The sequence below is a fragment of the Acanthochromis polyacanthus genome, chromosome 14 (assembly GCF_021347895.1).
Source record: "Acanthochromis polyacanthus isolate Apoly-LR-REF ecotype Palm Island chromosome 14, KAUST_Apoly_ChrSc, whole genome shotgun sequence".
Lineage (NCBI taxonomy): Eukaryota > Metazoa > Chordata > Actinopteri > Pomacentridae > Acanthochromis > Acanthochromis polyacanthus.
In genome coordinates, this window is record NC_067126.1 from 150,590 (window position 1) to 170,021 (window position 19,432).

General features: G+C 36.3%; 1 protein-coding gene across 1 annotated transcript; it reads left to right on the top strand.

The window, feature by feature from the left end:
- The first annotated feature begins 729 nt into the window (after nucleotides 1–729).
- On the top strand, nucleotides 730–17,569 carry LOC127537085 (uncharacterized). The gene is made up of 6 exons (XM_051958809.1): nucleotides 730–876; nucleotides 2,129–2,536; nucleotides 7,485–7,934; nucleotides 10,180–10,617; nucleotides 14,690–15,130; nucleotides 17,090–17,569. Exons 1-6 carry the CDS (start codon nucleotides 737–739, stop codon nucleotides 17,520–17,522), a joined length of 2,310 nt encoding a protein of 769 aa, XP_051814769.1. The 5' UTR covers nucleotides 730–736; the 3' UTR covers nucleotides 17,523–17,569.
- The last annotated feature ends 1,863 nt before the right edge of the window (nucleotides 17,570–19,432 follow it).

Below are 19,432 nucleotides of genomic sequence, written 5' to 3' on the forward strand. Positions count from 1 at the left end.
AAATCAGGTTCTTCGGGAATCTGTTCTGTGCAGCAGCAGAGAGAGAACAGCAGACAGGAGAGAAGATACTGGAGCTGTTATCATCAGTGTGCAGATACAAAACTTCCCCATTTAAGGAGCTGTGGTGTGATTTCGTACTGGACCTGTACACTTACGGAATTAAAACACGAACAATTGTATTTCCATCATTCCAGTCAGTTTTCCAGTCAACTCCTGCAGTCTGGTTCATAGACCTCTCAGAGAGAAAGACCTCCATCATTCTGGAAGTGCTGAAACTCCAATCAGAGAAGAAACAAGTCATTCTGACAGGCTGCTCACATGAAGAGAGTGAAGTGAGGAGTTTCCTGCAGTGTCTGCCTTATATCTCACAGCTCAGGTAAATTATTATTGTTTTTTTTATTTATACACTGCTCAAAAAAATTAAAGGAACACTTTGAAAACACATCATTATTTCAATGTGGGGAAAAACAAACTGGACATTTTCATTGATATGGACTGGATAATGTGTTAGGAATGAAAAGATGCCACATTGTTTGATGGGAGTGAAAATTATCAACCCCCCAGGAGGGCTAAATTCAAGACACCCCAAAATCAAAGTGAAAAAACTGATGTGGCAGGCTAGTCCATCTTTCTGAAATTCCTTGGCAGCAACTCAAAATGATATTGAGTAGTTTGTATGGCCTCCATGTGCTTGTATGCATGACTGACGATGGCGGGACAAGCTCTGAATGAGACGATGGATGGTGTCCTGGGATATCTCCTCCCAGAACTGGACCAGGGCATCACTGAGCTCCTGGACAGTCTGAGGAGCAACCTGGTGGTGTCTGATGGAACAAAACATAATGTTCCAAAGGTGTTCTATTGGATTCAGGTCAGGTGAGCATGGGGGCCAGCTAATGGTATCAGTTCCTTCATCCTCCAGGAACTGCATGAGTTCTCTTACCACATAAGACTGGGCATTGTCATGCACCAGAAGGAATCCAGGACCACTGCACCAATGTAGGGTCTGACAATGGGTCAAAGGATTTCATCCTGATAGCTAATGGCAGTCAGAATGCTATTGTTCAGTCTGTAGAGGTCTGTGCATCCTTCCATGGATATGCCTCCCCACACCATCACTGACCCGCCACCAAACTGGTCATGCTGAACAATGTTACAGGCAGCATAACGTTCTCCACGGCTTCTCCAGACCCTTTCATGTCTGTCACATGTGCTCAGGGTGAACCTGCTCTCATCTGTGAAAAGCACAGGGCACCAGCGGTGGACCTGCCAATTCCTGCGTTCTATGGCAAATGCCAGCCGAGCTCCACGGTGCCGATCAATGAGCACAGGGCCCACTGGAGGATGCTTGGCCCTCCGACCACTCTCATTGCATCTCTTTCTGATTGTTTGGTCAGAGACATTCACACCAGTGGTCTGCTGGATGTCATTTAGAGCTATTGCAGTGCTCATCCTGTTCCTCCTTGCACAAAGGAGCAGATACCTGTCCTGCTGATGGGTTGAGGACCTTCTACAGTCCTGTCCAGCTCTCTTAGACTAACTGCCTGTCTCCTGGAATCTCCTCCATGCTGTTGAGAATGTGCTGGGAGACACAGCAAACCTTCTGGCAATGGCACACACTGATGTGCCATCCTGGAGGAGTTGGACTGCCTGTGCAACCTCTGTAGGGTCCAGGTATCGCCTCATGCTACCAGAAGTGACACTTACCCTAGCCAAATGCAAAACTAGTGAAAAACAGTCAGACAATATTGGGAAGGAAAAATACGTCAGTGGCCTTCACCTGTAAACTCATTCCTGTTTTGGGGGTTGTCTCATTGTTACCCCTCTAGTGCACCTGTTGTTAATTTTATGAACACCAAAGCTGCTGAAACTGACTAAAAACCTCCTGTTAGTTACTTGACCAAATCAGTATCCCACATGTTTCACTGACTTGATGCAATACTTAGATTAATAAGTGTTCCTTTAATTTTTTTTTTGAGCAGTGTATATAACTTCAGCATTCATGTAAAGTCCTTGTCTAAATCAAGTGTTTCTCCTTTTTAAGTATAAAAGTTAACTTCATGCTACAGTATACAGAAAATTTCACTTTGATTAAATGGGTATATTTTTTTAATCTTTGTAATTTCAGTTTCGTGCCACAGTTATCAGAACCTTCTGAGGAAATCAGGTTCTTCGGGAATCTGTTCTGTGCAGCAGCAGAGAGAGAACAGCAGACAGGAGAGAAGATACTGGAGCTGTTATCATCAGTGTGCAGATACAAAACATTCCCTCTAAAACAACAATGGTGTGATTTCCTGCTGGACCTGTACTCTTATGTGGCTGAAACAGGTCTGAGAGTCCTTCCATCATTACAGTCAGTTTTCCAGTCTGGTCCTGCAGTCTGGTTCATAAACCTCTCAGAGAGAAAGACCTCCATCCTCCTGGAAGTGCTGAAACTCCAATCAGAGAAGAAAGAAGTGGAGCTGACAGGCTGGTCACATGAAGAGAGTGAAGTGAGGAGTTTCCTGCAGTGTCTGCCTTATATCTCACAGCTCAGGTAAATGAATTCTACTTTACACCATTCAGTCTATACAAGGAGAAATCCATGAATTCTGATGTCATTGTACTGATTGAAACATTTCAGTCATATTTCTTTGTCATCACTTTTATATTTCTACATTCTGACTTTATCCACATGGGGTCATATTTCAGTTCTATTTCATCTCTGCTCATTTCAGAGGGAAACATTGTTCTCTTTCCACCACTGTATTTATTTAGTGTTTTAGTTACTTTTTGTCTTTGAGTCTGAGATTTCTCTACATGTATGATCAGTTTATGAAACTGGCTGTATTATAGATGAAACAAGCCAACAGGATATAAAGTGAAGTCATTTATATCAGTTTCTTGAGGGTTCTTCCATCTCAAATCATCAGAGGTCTTCTGATTAAATATCTCCGTTTAGATAAAACAAATTATTATTGAATTTAAATTTGTAAAATGGAATGTGTGAAATTTTAGGTTTCTGTGTCAAATATCTTCTGCGATCAAAGTTGTTTAAAAATGTCCTGTTGACCATCTTTCAGCAGAATTTTTTCACTCAGTGAAATTTGAGGCTTCCAGAAATGTTCAGTTTTATTTCTTGTCATTTCATTGATTCAGAATCTGGAATATTGGAAAAGTAATGAAATAGTTTCTCATTTTGAGTGAGTTGAAATATGAATAAAGTTAAAGTCATCATGAAATGTTTCATCTTTGAGCTTAAATTCTGATAATGCAGAAGTCAACTCATATTTTCTGAACCACATGTAGCTGAATGTCACAATAATACAAAACTAAACACAGAATACTTTTAATTTGAAATACTTGATCACAGAAATGAACAAGTTATTTTCTTTTATCTTTCATCACTGATAGAGCAGATGTGACAATTTTTTACCACAAAAACAAAAATGATCCAAGTAGAACAGAGTTGTGGAGTTTCAAAATGCTTCTTTATAAATAAATAAGACAAATTCTTTTTGAATAAAAGCATCTGACATCATTTTCAGTCTCCACAAAATCACCTCAGTGTATTGTCCTCCTACTTATTGCAGAGATGCTTGAAGGTAAACTCTTCATCAGTCACTCTAAATATTCATGTTGTCACACTTGAACTTTGTCAGAGTCCAGCTGTGACTTTGGTCTTGAAGTTTATTCTCAGTGGAACACAAAGCAGAGGATCCATTTTGTTCCTATCAAACACTTTCCTTCATGATGATAAATTTAGCAGTGAAGTGTTGGTCACATTAGTGGATGAGATTAGCATTAAATATATGTCCAGGTATGAAAATGTCCCACTAGAAACATCCCACTATCCAACAGATGAGTGGATTTGGTTCTATTCTGCTGCTGTCATCCTCATAATCTGATGCAGTGATAATTCCTAAAGAAATGACACCAAACTACATGACAAGTCTCCTCCAAAGCTACATTTATGTCTGCAAAGTGGGTCTGAAGATGACAAATATGCCCTTATTAAATATATACATATATTTTCTGTGTTATATTTGGAGAAGAGTTTATAAACTGCAGAACTCTGTTTAAAACAGATCGGAGTATCTACTATTATTTCAGTTTTTGTGTTTCAAGTTGTCAAAGCTGCTCAGTTAGTTCTGAAAGTTCAATGGAAATACATTTCTTTCCATTTTTGTGACCAAGTATTTTATATTCAAAGTGTTCTTGGTGTTCTGTGTGTATTATTGTGACATTCAGCTACATGTGGTTCAGAAAATATCACTGGTTGAGTTTTGCATCAATATTTTATTTGTTAATGTGAGTTCAGAGATGGAACTTTTCATGATGGCTTCAATTTTTAAAATGTTTTGTGCCACTTGTAATCAGAGACTATTAGATCTACTTGTCCAATCTTATCAATTCTGAATTATTGACATGATGAGAAAAGGAGAGAAATGTTCAGGTTTTTATCTTGAATAGTTTCTGGGATATTGTTGTTCAAACAACCTGAAATTTCATTATGCAGAAAAAAACCTGCTGAAAATGGATCGACGGTCCATTATTAAACTAAAGCATTTATCTCAGAAAAGATTTGATTTATCTGAACAGAAACACAACACAGACAATGAAAAACTCTGACATGTAAAGTTATTGGGTTTGTGACTATTTTAAGAGTTTGAAGATGAAATGTGTAACCTGTAAAGCATCTGTTACTGCACTGATGAAACAGGAATCATTCCTCATGTGGAATTGTATTTCTATGACTGAGATGAAATCATTAAAACATGTTTTTCTCTTCATTTTACAGAGTTCAGAAGAAGTTACCTCTCGATGAAACAACCAGGATGTTTGTGAATCTGTTCTGTAAAGCAGCAGAGAGAGAACAGCAGACAGGAGAGAAGATACTGGAGCAGTTATCATCAGTGTGCAGATATAAAGGATTTCCTTTAGAATACATGGATGATGATGATGATGATGAAGATTTTCAATATCAGAGTGATTTCCTGCTGGATCTGTTCTCCCATGTGAAGGACTATGAGACTAAAACAGGTCTGAGAGTCCTTCCATCATTACAGTCAGTTTTCCAGTCAGCTCGTGCAGACTGGTCCATAAACCTCTCAGAGAGAAAGACCTCCATCCTCCTGGAAGTGCTGAAACTCCAATCAGAGAAGAAACCAGTGGAGCTGACAGGCTGGTCACATGAAGACAGTGAAGTGAGGAGTTTCCTGCAGTGTCTGCCTTATATCTCACTGCTCAGGTAAATGAATTCTACTTTACACCATTCAGTCTATACAAGGAGAAATCCATGAATTCTGATGTCATTGTACTGATTGAAACATTTCAGTCATATTTCTTTGTCATCACTTTTATATTTCTACATTCTGACTTTATCCACATGGGGTCATATTTCAGTTCTATTTCATCTCTGCTCATTTCAGAGGGAAACATTGTTCTCTTTCCACCACTGTATTTATTTAGTGTTTTAGTTACTTTTAGTCTTTGAGTCTGAGATTTCTCTACATGTATGATCAGTTTATGAAACTGGCTGTATTATAGATGAAACAAGCCAACAGGATATAAAGTGAAGTCATTTATATCAGTTTCTAGAGGGTTCTTCCATCTCTGATCATCAGAGGTCTTCTGATTAAATATCTCTGTTTAGATAAAAACAATTATTATTGAATATAAATTTGTAAAATGGAATGTGTGAAATTTTAGGTTTCTGTATCAAATATCTTCTGCGATCAAAGTTGTTTAAAAATGTCCTGTTGACCATCTTTCAGCAGAATTTTTTCACTCAGTGAAATTTGAGGCTTCCAGAAATGTTCAGTTTTATTTCTCTTCATGTCATTGATTCAGAATCTGGAATATTGGAAAAGTAATGAAATAGTTTCTCATTTTGAGTGAGTTGAAATATGAAAAAAGTTAAAGTCATCATGAAACGTTTCATCTTTGAGCTCAAATCAAATAAATTCTGATAATCCAGCAGTCAACACATATTTTCTGAACCACATGTAGCTGAATGTCACAATAATACAAAACTAAACACAGAATACTTTTAATTTGAAATACTTGATCACAAAAATGAACACCAAGTTATTTTCTTTTATCTTTCATCACTGATAGAGCAGATGTGACAATTTTTACCACAAAAACAAAAATGATCCAAGTAGAACAGAGTTGTGGAGTTTCAAAATGCTTCTTTATAAATAAATAAGATAAATTCTTTTTGAATAAAAGCATCTGACATCATTTTCAGTCTCCGCAAACTCAACTCAGTGTATTGTCCTCCTACTTATTGCAGAGATGCTTGAAGGTAAACTCTTCATCAGTCACTCTAAATATTCATGTTGTCACACTTGAACTTTGTCAGAGTCCAGCTGTGACTTTGGTCTTGAAGTTTATTCTCAGTGGAACACAAAGCAGAGGATCCATTTTGTTCCTATCAAACACTTTCCTTCATGATGATAAATTTAGCAGTGAAGTGTTGGTCACATTAGTGGATGAGATTAGCATTAAATATATGTCCAGGTATGAAAATGTCCCACTAGAAACATCCCACTATCCAACAGATGAGTGGATTTGGTTCTATTCTGCTGCTGTCATCCTCATAATCTGATGCAGTGATAATTCCTAAAGAAATGACACCAAACTACATGACAAGTCTCCTCCAAAGCTACATTTATGTCTGCAAAGTGGGTCTGAAGATGACAAATATGCCCTTATTAAATATATACATATATTTTCTGTGTTATATTTGGAGAAGAGTTTATAAACTGCAGAACTCTGTTTAAAACAGATCGGAGTATCTACTATTATTTCAGTTTTTGTGTTTCAAGTTGTCAAAGCTGCTCAGTTAGTTCTGAAAGTTCAATGGAAATACATTTCTTTCCATTTTTGTGACCAAGTATTTTATATTCAAAGTGTTCTTGGTGTTCTGTGTGTATTATTGTGACATTCAGCTACATGTGGTTCAGAAAATATCACTGGTTGAGTTTTGCATCAATATTTTATTTGTTAATGTGAGTTCAGAGATGGAACTTTTCATGATGGCTTCAATTTTTAAAATGTTTTGTGCCACTTGTAATCAGAGACTATTAGATCTACTTGTCCAATCTTATCAATTCTGAATTATTGACATGATGAGAAAAGGAGAGAAATGTTCAGGTTTTTATCTTGAATAGTTTCTGGGATATTGTTGTTCAAACAACCTGAAATTTCATTATGCAGAAAAAACCTGCTGAAAATGGATCGACGGTCCATTATTAAACTAAAGCATTTATCTCAGAAAAGATTTGATTTATCTGAACAGAAACACAACACAGACAATGAAAAACTCTGACATGTAAAGTTATTGGGTTTGTGACTATTTTAAGAGTTTGAAGATGAAATGTGTAACCTGTAAAGCATCTGTTACTGCACTGATGAAACAGGAATCATTCCTCATGTGGAATTGTATTTCTATGACTGAGATGAAATCATTAAAACATGTTTTTCTCTTCATTTTACAGAGTTCAGAAGAAGTTACCTCTCGATGAAACAACCAGGATGTTTGTGAATCTGTTCTGTAAAGCAGCAGAGAGAGAACAGCAGACAGGAGAGAAGATACTGGAGCAGTTATCATCAGTGTGCAGATATAAAGGATTTCCTTTAGAATACATGGATGATGATGATGATGATGAAGATTTTCAATATCAGAGTGATTTCCTGCTGGATCTGTTCTCCCATGTGAAGGACTATGAGACTAAAACAGGTCTGAGAGTCCTTCCATCATTACAGTCAGTTTTCCAGTCAGCTCGTGCAGACTGGTCCATAAACCTCTCAGAGAGAAAGACCTCCATCCTCCTGGAAGTGCTGAAACTCCAATCAGAGAAGAAACCAGTGGAGCTGACAGGCTGGTCACATGAAGACAGTGAAGTGAGGAGTTTCCTGCAGTGTCTGCCTTATATCTCACTGCTCAGGTAAATGAATTCTACTTTACACCATTCAGTCTATACAAGGAGAAATCCATGAATTCTGATGTCATTGTACTGATTGAAACATTTCAGTCATATTTCTTTGTCATCACTTTTATATTTCTACATTCTGACTTTATCCACATGGGGTCATATTTCAGTTCTATTTCATCTCTGCTCATTTCAGAGGGAAACATTGTTCTCTTTCCACCACTGTATTTATTTAGTGTTTTAGTTACTTTTAGTCTTTGAGTCTGAGATTTCTCTACATGTATGATCAGTTTATGAAACTGGCTGTATTATAGATGAAACAAGCCAACAGGATATAAAGTGAAGTCATTTATATCAGTTTCTAGAGGGTTCTTCCATCTCTGATCATCAGAGGTCTTCTGATTAAATATCTCTGTTTAGATAAAAACAATTATTATTGAATATAAATTTGTAAAATGGAATGTGTGAAATTTTAGGTTTCTGTATCAAATATCTTCTGCGATCAAAGTTGTTTAAAAATGTCCTGTTGACCATCTTTCAGCAGAATTTTTTCACTCAGTGAAATTTGAGGCTTCCAGAAATGTTCAGTTTTATTTCTCTTCATGTCATTGATTCAGAATCTGGAATATTGGAAAAGTAATGAAATAGTTTCTCATTTTGAGTGAGTTGAAATATGAAAAAAGTTAAAGTCATCATGAAACGTTTCATCTTTGAGCTCAAATCAAATAAATTCTGATAATCCAGCAGTCAACACATATTTTCTGAACCACATGTAGCTGAATGTCACAATAATACAAAACTAAACACAGAATACTTTTAATTTGAAATACTTGATCACAAAAATGAACACCAAGTTATTTTCTTTTATCTTTCATCACTGATAGAGCAGATGTGACAATTTTTACCACAAAAACAAAAATGATCCAAGTAGAACAGAGTTGTGGAGTTTCAAAATGCTTCTTTATAAATAAATAAGATAAATTCTTTTTGAATAAAAGCATCTGACATCATTTTCAGTCTCCGCAAACTCAACTCAGTGTATTGTCCTCCTACTTATTGCAGAGATGCTTGAAGGTAAACTCTTCATCAGTCACTCTAAATATTCATGTTGTCACACTTGAACTTTGTCAGAGTCCAGCTGTGACTTTGGTCTTGAAGTTTATTCTCAGTGGAACACAAAGCAGAGGATCCATTTTGTTCCTATCAAACACTTTCCTTCATGATGATAAATTTAGCAGTGAAGTGTTGGTCACATTAGTGGATGAGATTAGCATTAAATATATGTCCAGGTATGAAAATGTCCCACTAGAAACATCCCACTATCCAACAGATGAGTGGATTTGGTTCTATTCTGCTGCTGTCATCCTCATAATCTGATGCAGTGATAATTCCTAAAGAAATGACACCAAACTACATGACAAGTCTCCTCCAAAGCTACATTTATGTCTGCAAAGTGGGTCTGAAGATGACAAATATGCCCTTATTAAATATATACATATATTTTCTGTGTTATTTGGAGAAGAGTTTATAAACTGCAGAACTCTGAAACAGATCGGAGTATCTACTATTATTTCAGTTTTTGTGTTTCAAGTTGTCAAAGCTGCTCAGTTCTGAAAGTTCAATGGAAATACATTTCTTTCCATTTTTGTGACCAAGTATTTTATATTCAAAGTATTCTTGGTGTTCTGTGTGTATCATTGTGACATTCAGCTACATGTGGTTCAGAAAATATCACTAGTTGAGTTTTGCATCAATATTTTATTTGTTAATGTGAGTTCAGAGATGGAACTTTTCATGATGGCTTCAGTTTTTAAAATGTTTTGTGTCACTTGTAATCAGAGACTATTAGATCTACTTGTCCAGTCTTATCAATTCTGAATTATTGACATGATGACAAAAGGAGAGAAATGTTCAGGTTTTTATCTTGAATAGTTCCTAGGATATTGTTGTTCAAACAACCTGAAATTTCATTATGCAGAAAAAAACCTGTTGAAAATGGATCGACTGTCCATTATTAAACTAAAGCATTTATCTCAGAAAATATTTGATTTATCTGAACAGAAACACAACACAGACAATGAAAAACTCTGACATGTAAAGTTATTGGGTTTGTGAATATTTTAAGAGTTTGAAGATGAAATGTGTAACCTGTAAAGCATCTGTTACTGCACTGATGAAACAGGAATCATTCCTCATGTGGAGTTGTATTTCTATGACTGAGATGAAATCATTAAAACATGTTTTTCTCTTCATTTTACAGTGTTGAGCGGTTACCTCTTGATGAAACAACCAGGATGTTTGTGAATCTGTTCTGTGCAGCAGCAGAGAGAGAACAGCAGACAGGAGAGAAGATACTGGAGCTGTTATCATCAGTGTGCAGATATGAAGAGTTTCCTTTAAGATACATGTATGATGATGAAGACTTTCAATATCAGAGTGATTTCCTGCTGGATCTGTTCTCCCATGTGAAGGACTATGAGACTAAAACAGGTCTGAGAGTCCTTCCATCATTACAGTCAGTTTTCCAGTCAGCTCCTGTAGTCTGGTCCATAAACCTCTCAGAGAGAAAGACCTCCATCCTCCTGGAAGTGCTGAAACTCCAATCAGAGAAGAAAGAAGTGGAGCTGACAGGCTGGTCACATGAAGAGAGTGAAGTGAGGAGTTTCCTGCAGTGTCTGCCTTATATCTCACAGCTCAGGTAAATGAATTCTACTTTACACCATTCAGTCTATACAAGGAGAAATCCATGAATTCTGATGTCATTGTACTGATTGAAATATTTCAGTCATATTTCTTTGTCATCACTTTTATATTTCTACATTCTGACTTTATCCACATGGGGTCATATTTCAGTTCTGTTTCATCTCTGCTCATTTCAGAGGGAAACATTGTTCTCTTTCCACCACTGTATTTATTTAGTGTTTTAGTTACTTTTTGTCTTTGAGTCTGAGATTTCTATACATGTATGATCAGTTTATGAAACTGGCTGTATTATGGATGAAACAAGCCAACAGGATATAAAGTGAAGTCATTTATATCAGTTTCTAGAGGGTTCTTCCATCTCTGATCATCAGAGGTCTTCTGATTAAATATCTCCGTTTAGAGAAAACCAATTATTATTGAATATAAATTTGTAAAATGGAATGTGTGAAATTTTAGGTTTATATATCAAATATCTTCTGCGATCAAAGTAGTTTAAAAATGTCCTGTTGACCATCTTTCAACAGAATTTTTTACTCAGTGAAATTTGAGGCTTCCAGAAATGTTCAGTTTTATTTCTCTTCATGTCATTGATTCAGAATCTGGAATATTGGAAAAGTAATGAAATAGTTTCTCATTTTGAGTGAGTTGAAATATGAAAAAACTTTGTCATCATGAAACGTTTCATCTTTAGGCTTAAATTCTGATAATCCAGAAATCATCTGGTTATATTTTCTGAACCACATGTAGCTGAATGTCACAATAATACAAAACTAAACACAGAATACTTTTAATTTGAAATACTTGATCTTAAAAATGAACACCACGTTATTTTCTTTGATCTTTCATCACTGATAGAGCAGATGTGACAGTTTTTACCACAAAAACAAAAATGATCCAAGTAGAACAGAGTTGTGGAGTTTCAAAATGCTTCTTTTTAAATAAATAAGATAAATTCTTTTTGAATAAAAGCATCTGACATCATTTTCAGTCTCCACAAATTCAACTCAGTGTATTGTCCTCCGACTTATTGCAGAGATGCTTGAAGGTAAACTCTTCATCAGTCACTCTAAATATTCATGTTGTCACACTTGAACTTTGTCAGAGTCCAGCTGTGACTTTGGTCTTGAAGTTTATTCTCAGTGGAACACAAAGCAGAGGATCCATTTTGTTCCTATCAAACACTTTCCTTCATGATGATAAATTTAGCAGTGAAGTGTTGGTCACATTAGTGGATGAGATTAGCATTAAATTGTTCGCCAGTCTAGCCTTTTTCTAACCCTTGCCTCAGGTTAGAATTGGTCCAGCTCTCCGTTTAAAGGGTTAGATTCTATCTGCCTATTAGTATTTCACCTAACAGGTTTCAGCAGAATAAATTAAGCTGGAATCGAGAGACACTCGCCCAGGTTCTAACTGCCTTGCATCCGAATGTCTCACCCCTCTTATCTGATAAATGCTATCCCACCAAGCAGCCTTTCTAGTAGTAGAATTAATCTATCATTCACATTCGTTATCGGTCAGCTTCTCCCTTAAGGACTTGCCTGCACTTGGTGCTATTCCTGGGTTCGTTTTAGAGGTTTGGAAAGAACTAACCTCAGGGGTAATGTTTAAACAATCTCACTCTGGACTAAGTAACCTTTAAGAACCATTGGATTGAATGCACACAATCAACTTAACTTTTTACCACTATGCAGATTTTCAGTGGTTTATAATAATTTCATTAGGCTTCTCTTTAAATGCAATAGAGCGTTTTATTAAGCAAATTTTAGCAAGAGCACAGCATCAATTCATGATTAAAACAATTAATTATTTCTGATTTCAAATGATACTAAAGTAAATAAATTGAGCGTACCTGACAATCTTCTCTAATTATTAAATTTAGGAGAGAGAGCGAACAGTATGGCCACTACCGTATCACTCGGTCTTGTCTTGCGTCTGGGAAAAGCACTCAGTTGTCCGGAGGACTCGGTACGATGTCTTCTTTGTGGACAAAAGGATCTTATCCCTCGGCAGGGGGGAGCGGAGGAGTCCTGTAAGCCAATCGTGGTCTGGCAGTTACCTCTGGAATTGGCTGGAACGTTAGTGCTTACGCTCCAGCTGTCTTCTCTGTGGTATGGTGGTGATGGGAAACCCTCGTCTGTTCAGGCTGTAGTGGGTCACTGGGGCTCCCAGCCCCGGGGAGGGGAACAGCCCGGTGCTGTTGCCTCCTTTGCCTCTTCGGGTGTAGTCGGTTCTTCCCTCTATTGGTTTCTTCTGGATAACTGCAGAACCTCTTAGGACTCTCCGTTTGGCAGAGTGTGGTCTTCGCTTGTTGAACAAAGTCAGAAAAAGACTTTGCCTCCAACGATGTCCTCAGCGATCTCTGGAGCCTAAGTCCCGCGTCGTCTTCCCGTCTCTTGGGCAAAAGAGGAAGGTGAAGATTCTTCAGAACTCCGGCTAAGTTCCCTTTGCAGCTTCTTCTTAGCAGCTCCGGCGAACAACTCCCCCTTAATGTCTCTGCTCTCCCATTCTTATACTCTCTCCAGACACACAAAACTGGCTAGGTACGCCCTCTGACTCCGTCTAACTTATGCAATCAACTTTGTCATCACATACAGCAGTAATACAGAAGTCATGTTGTTACAGCAAATACACAGTGTCCACATTCTGTTTAACACACACACATTTCAGCCCACCCTTTTGGGTTTTTCCCAAACTTCCCTTTTTTCTGAGGAGGCTGCAATGTCATTGTGGCTGCCGAGTCATGGTGACTGTTGTTTACTGCACTTCTGCTTTCTTAAGGCCTGGACACACAAGCCTATGAGGCCTGCACACACACACAGAGCCTAAACAAGGATTACTTCACACAGGATTACTTCTTAAATCATTCTTCTCAATCTGAACATAATAAATCATCTGAATCATTACTTTAATCAAATCAACACTTCAAAAATGTATATATATATTTCAGCAAGCATAATCATATGGTTAACTTATAATGTTTCTTCTTAAGATCTTTACTTATCTGCTTCAAAACCTTTGTTACCTTAGGGCCATAATGAGCCTGAGTCCTTTCTGAGACCTCAACATCAGCATCTCACTTGACAAAATATATGTCCAGGTATGAAAATGTCCCACTAGAAACATCCCACTATCCAACAGATGAGTGGATTTGGTTCTATTCTGCTGCTGTCATCCTCATAATCTGATGCAGTGATAATTCCTAAAGAAATGACAGCAAACTACATGACAAGTCTCCTCCAAAGCTACATTTATGTCTGCAAAGTGGGTCTGAAGATGACAAATATGCCCTTATTAAAAATATACATATATTTTCTGTGTTATATTTGGAGAAGAGTTTATAAACTGCAGAACTCTGTTTGAAACAGATCGGAGTATCTACTATTATTTCAGTTTTTGTGTTTCAAGTTGTCAAAGCTGCTCAGTTCTGAAAGTTCAATGGAAATACATTTCTTTCCATTTTTGTGACCAAGTATTTTCTATTCAAAGTGTTCTTGGTGTTCTGTGTGTATTATTGTGACATTCATGTGGTTCAGAAAATATCACTGGTTGAGTTTTGCATCAATATTTTATTTGTTAATGTGAGTTCAGAGATGGAACTTTTCATGATGGCTTCAGTTTTTAAAATGTTTTGTGTCACTTGTAATCAGAGACTATTAGATCTACTTGTCCAATCTTATCAATTCTGAATTATTGACATGATGACAAAAGGAGAGAAATGTTCAGGTTTTTATCTTGAATAGTTCCTAGGATATTGTTGTTCAAACAACCTGAAATTTCATTATGCAGAAAAAAACCTGCTGAAAATGGATCGACGGTCCATTATTAAACTCAAGCATTTATCTCAGAAAATATTTTATTCATCTGAACAGAAACACAACACAGACAAGGAAAAACTCTGACATGTAAAGTTTTGGGTTTGTGAATATTTTAAGAGTTTGAAGATGAAATGTGTAACCTGTAAAGCATCTGTTACTGCACTGATGAAACAGGAATCATTCCTCATGTGGAGTTGTATTTCTATGACTGAGATGAAATCATTAAAACATGTTTTTCTTTTCATTTTACAGAGTTGGTTTGTGGTTACCTCTTGATGAAACAACCAGGATGTTTGTGAATCTGTTCTGTGCAGCAGCAGAGAGAGAACAGCAGACAGGAGAGAAGATACTGGAGCTGTTATCATCAGTGTGCAGATATAAAGACTTTCCTTTAAGATACATGTATGATGATGAAGACTTTCAATATCAGACTGGTTTCCTGCTGGATCTGTTCTCCCATGTGAAGGACTGTGAGACTAAAAAAGGTCTGAGAGTCCTTTCATCATTACAGTCAGTTTTCCAGTCAGCTCCTGCAGTCTGGTCCATAAACCTCTCAGAAAGAAAGACTTCCATCCTCCTGGAAGTGCTGAAACTCCAATCAGAGAAGAAACCAGTGGAGCTGACAGGCTGGTCACATGAAGAGAGTGAAGTGAGGAGTTTCCTGCAGTGTCTGCCTTATATCTCACAGCTCAGGTAAATGAATTCTACTTTACACCATTCAGTCTATACAAGGAGAAATCCATGAATTCTGATGTCATTGTACTGATTGAAACATTTCAGTCATATTTCTTTGTCATCACTTTTATATTTCTACATTCTGACTTTATCCACATGGGGTCATATTTCAGTTCTATTTCATCTCTGCTCATTTCAGAGGGAAACATTGTTCTCTTTCCACCACTGTATTTATTTAGTGTTTTAGTTACTTTTTGTCTTTGAGTCTGAGATTTCTCTACATGTATGATCAGTTTATGAAACTGGCTGTATTATAGATGAAACAAGCCAACAGGATATAAAGTGAAGTCATTTATATCAGTTTCTAGAGGGTTCTTCCATCTCTGATCATCAGAGGTCTTCTAATTAATCTCTGATTTACTTCTTTTAAAATTATCATGAAATATAAATTGAAAATCAAATCAGAAGTCAACTCATATTTTCTGAACCACATGTAGCTGAATGTCACAATAATACAAAACTAAACACAGAATACTTTTAATTTGAAATACTTGATCACAAAAATGAACACCAAGTTATTTTATTTTATCTTTCATCACTGATACAGCAGATGTGACAATTTTTACCACAAAAATGATCCAAGTAGAACAGAGTTGTGGAGTTTCAAAATGCTTCTTTTTAAATAAATCAGATAAATTCTTTTTGAATAAAAGCATCTGACATCATTTTCAGTCTCCACAAATTCAACTCAGTGTATTGTCCTCCTACTTATTGCAGAGATGCTTGAAGGTAAACTCTTCATCAGTCACTCTAAATATTCATGTTGTCACACTTGAACTTTGTCAGAGTCCAGCTGTGACTTTGGTCTTGAAGTTTATTCTCAGTGGAACACAAAGCAGAGGATCCATTTTGTTCCTATCAAACACTTTCCTTCATGATGATAAATTTAGCAGTGAAGTGTTGGTCACATTAGTGGATGAGATTAGCATTAAATATATGTCCAGGTATGAAAATGTCCCACTAGAAACATCCCACTATCCAACAGATGAGTGGATTTGGTTCTATTCTGCTGCTGTCATCCTCATAATCTGATGCAGTGATAATTCCTAAAGAAATGACAGCAAACTCCATGACAAGTCTCCTCCAAAGCTACATTTATGTCTGCAAAGTGGGTCTGAAGATGACAAATATGCCCTTATTAAATATATACATATATTTTCTGTGTTATTTGGAGAAGAGTTTATAAACTGCAGAACTCTGTTTGAAACAGATCGGAGTATCTACTATTATTTCAGTTTTTGTGTTTCAAGTTGTCAAAGCTGCTCAGTTCTGAAAGTTCAATGGAAATACATTTCTTTCCATTTTTGTGACCAAGTATTTTCTATTCAAAGTATTCTTGGTGTTCTGTGTGTATTATTGTGACATTCAGCTACATGTGGTTCAGAAAATATCACTGGTTGAGTTTTGCATCAATATTTTATTTGTTAATGTGAGTTCAGAGATGGAACTTTTCATGATGGCTTCAGTTTTTAAAATGTTTTGTGTCACTTGTAATCAGAGACTATTAGATCTACTTGTCCAATCTTATCAATTCTGAATTATTGACATGATGAGAAAAGGAGAGAAATGTTCAGGTTTTATCTTGAATAGTTTCTGGGATATTGTTGTTCAAACAACCTGAAATTTCATTATGCAGAAAAAACCTGTTGAAAATGGATCGACTGTCCATTATTAAACTAAAGCATTTATCTCAGAAAATATTTTATTTCTCTGAACAGAAACACAACACAGACAAGGAAAAACTCTGACATGTAAAGTTATTGGGTTTGTGAATATTTTAAGAGTTTGAAGATGAAATGTGTAACCTGTAAAGCATCTGTTACTGCACTGATGAAACAGGAATCATTCCTCATGTGGAGTTGTATTTCTATGACTGAGATGAAATCATTAAAACATGTTTTTCTCATCATTTTACAGAGTTCAGAAGAAGTTACCTCTTGATGAAACAACCAGGATGTTTGTGAATCTGTTCTGTGCAGCAGCAGAGAGAGAACAGCAGACAGGAGAGAAGATACTGGAGCTGTTATCATCAGTGTGCACATATGAAAGATTTCCTTTAGAATACATGGATGGAAAATATCAGACTGGTTTCCTGCTGGATCTGTTCTCCCATGTGAAGGACTATGAGACTAAAAAAGGTCTGAGAGTCCTTTCATCATTACAGTCAGTTTTCCAGTCAGCTCCTGCAGTCTGGTCCATAAACCTCTCAGAGAGAAAGACTTCCATCCTCCTGGAAGTGCTGAAACTCCAATCAGAGAAGAAACCAGTGTGTCTGACAGGCTGGTCACATGAAGAGAGTGAAGTGAGGAGTTTCCTGCAGTGTCTGCCTTATATCTCACAGCTCAGGTAAATGAATTCTACTTTACACCATTCAGTCTATACAAGGAGAAATCCATGAATTCTTGATGTCATTGTACTGATTGAAACATTTCAGTCATATTTCTTTGTCATCACTTTTATATTTCTACATTCTGACTTTATCCACATGGGGTCATATTTCAGTTCTATTTCATCTCTGCTCATGTCAGAGGGAAACATTGTTCTCTTTCCACCACTGTATTTATTTAGTGTTTAGTTACTTTTGTCTTTGAGTCTGAGATTTCTCTACATGTATGATCAGTTTATGAAACTGGCTGTATTATAGATGAACAAGCCAACAGGATATAAAGTGAAGTCATTTATATCAGTTTCTTGAGGGTTCTTCCATCTCTGATCATCAGAGGTCTTCTGATTAAATATCTCCGTTTAGATAAAACAATTATTATTGAATATAATTTGTAAAATGGAATGTGTGAAATTTTAGGTTATATATCAAATATCTTCTGCGATCAAAGTTGTTTAAAAATGTCCTGTTGACCATCTTTCAGCAGATTTTTTTCACTCAGTGAAATTTGAGGCTTCCAGAAATGTTCAGTTTTATTTCTCTTCATGTCATTGATTCAGAATCTGGAATATTGGAAAAGTAATGAAATAGTTTCTCATTTTGAGTGAGTTGAAATATGATAATATTTAGCTTAAATTCTCAAAATCCAGAAATAATCTGGTTATATTTTCTGAACCACATGTAGCTGAATGTCACAATAATACAAAACTAAACACAGAATACTTTTAATTTGAAATACTTGATCACAAAAATGAACACCAAGTTATTTTCTTTTATCTTTCATCACTGATAGAGCAGATGTGACAATTTTTACCACAAAAACAAAAATGATCCAAGTAGAACAGAGTTGTGGAGTTTCAAAATGCTTCTTTAAATAAATAAGATAAATTCTTTTTGAATAAAAGCATCTGACATCATTTTCAGTCTCCACAAATTCAACTCAGTGTATTGTCCTCCTACTTATTGCAGATGCTTGAAGGTAAACTCTTCATCAGTCACTCTAAATATTCATGTTGTCACACTTGAACTTTGTCAGAGTCCAGCTGTGACTTTGGTCTTGAAGTTTATTCTCAGTGGAACACAAAGCAGAGGATCCATTTTGTTCCTATCAAACACTTTCCTTCATGATGATAAATTTAGCAGTGAAGTGTTGGTCACATTAGTGGATGAGATTAGCATTAAATATATGTCCAGGTATGAAAATGTCCCACTAGAAACATCCCACTATCCAACAGATGAGTGGATTTGGTTCTATTCTGCTGCTGTCATCCTCATAATCTGATGCAGTGATAATTCCAAAGAAATGACAGCAAACTACATGACAAGTCTCCTCCAAAGCTACATTTATGTCTGCAAAGTGGGTCTGAAGATGACAAATATGCCCTTATTAAATATACATATATTTTCTGTGTTATATTGGAGAAGAGTTTATAAACTGCAGAACTCTGTTGAAACAGATCGGAGTATTACTATTATTTCAGTTTTTGTGTTTCAAGTTGTCAAAGCTGCTCAGTTCTGAAAGTTCAATGGAAATACATTTCTTTCCATTTGTGACCAAGTTTTTATATTCAAAGTATTCTTGGTGTTCTGTGTGTATTATTGTGACATTCAGCTACATGTGGTTCAGAAAATATCACTGGTTGAGTTTTGCATCAATATTTTATTTGTTTGTTAATGTGAGTTCAGAGATGGAACTTTTCATGATGGCTTCAATTTTTCCTTTTTCATATGTCTGCTCACCCACCATCAGAGACAGTTTTTAAAAAAATACTTTTTCAATATGAACAATCCTAACTTAATGACACGAGGAAAACAGTAAAAATTTCAGGTTTTTAACTTCAATAATTCTTGAGATATTGTTGTCCAACAGTGTATAG

Excerpts from the sequence above, each read along its gene's own strand:
- LOC127537085 (XM_051958809.1), top strand. The coding sequence starts at position 737 with ATGGATGGTGTCCTGGGATATCTCCTCCCAGAACTGGACCAGGGCATC. Across the intron at positions 2,537-7,484 it reads CCTTATATCTCACAGCTCAG|AGTTCAGAAGAAGTTACCTC; the intron begins GTAAATGAATTC and ends TTCATTTTACAG. Across the intron at positions 15,131-17,089 it reads CCTTATATCTCACAGCTCAG|AGTTCAGAAGAAGTTACCTC; the intron begins GTAAATGAATTC and ends ATCATTTTACAG.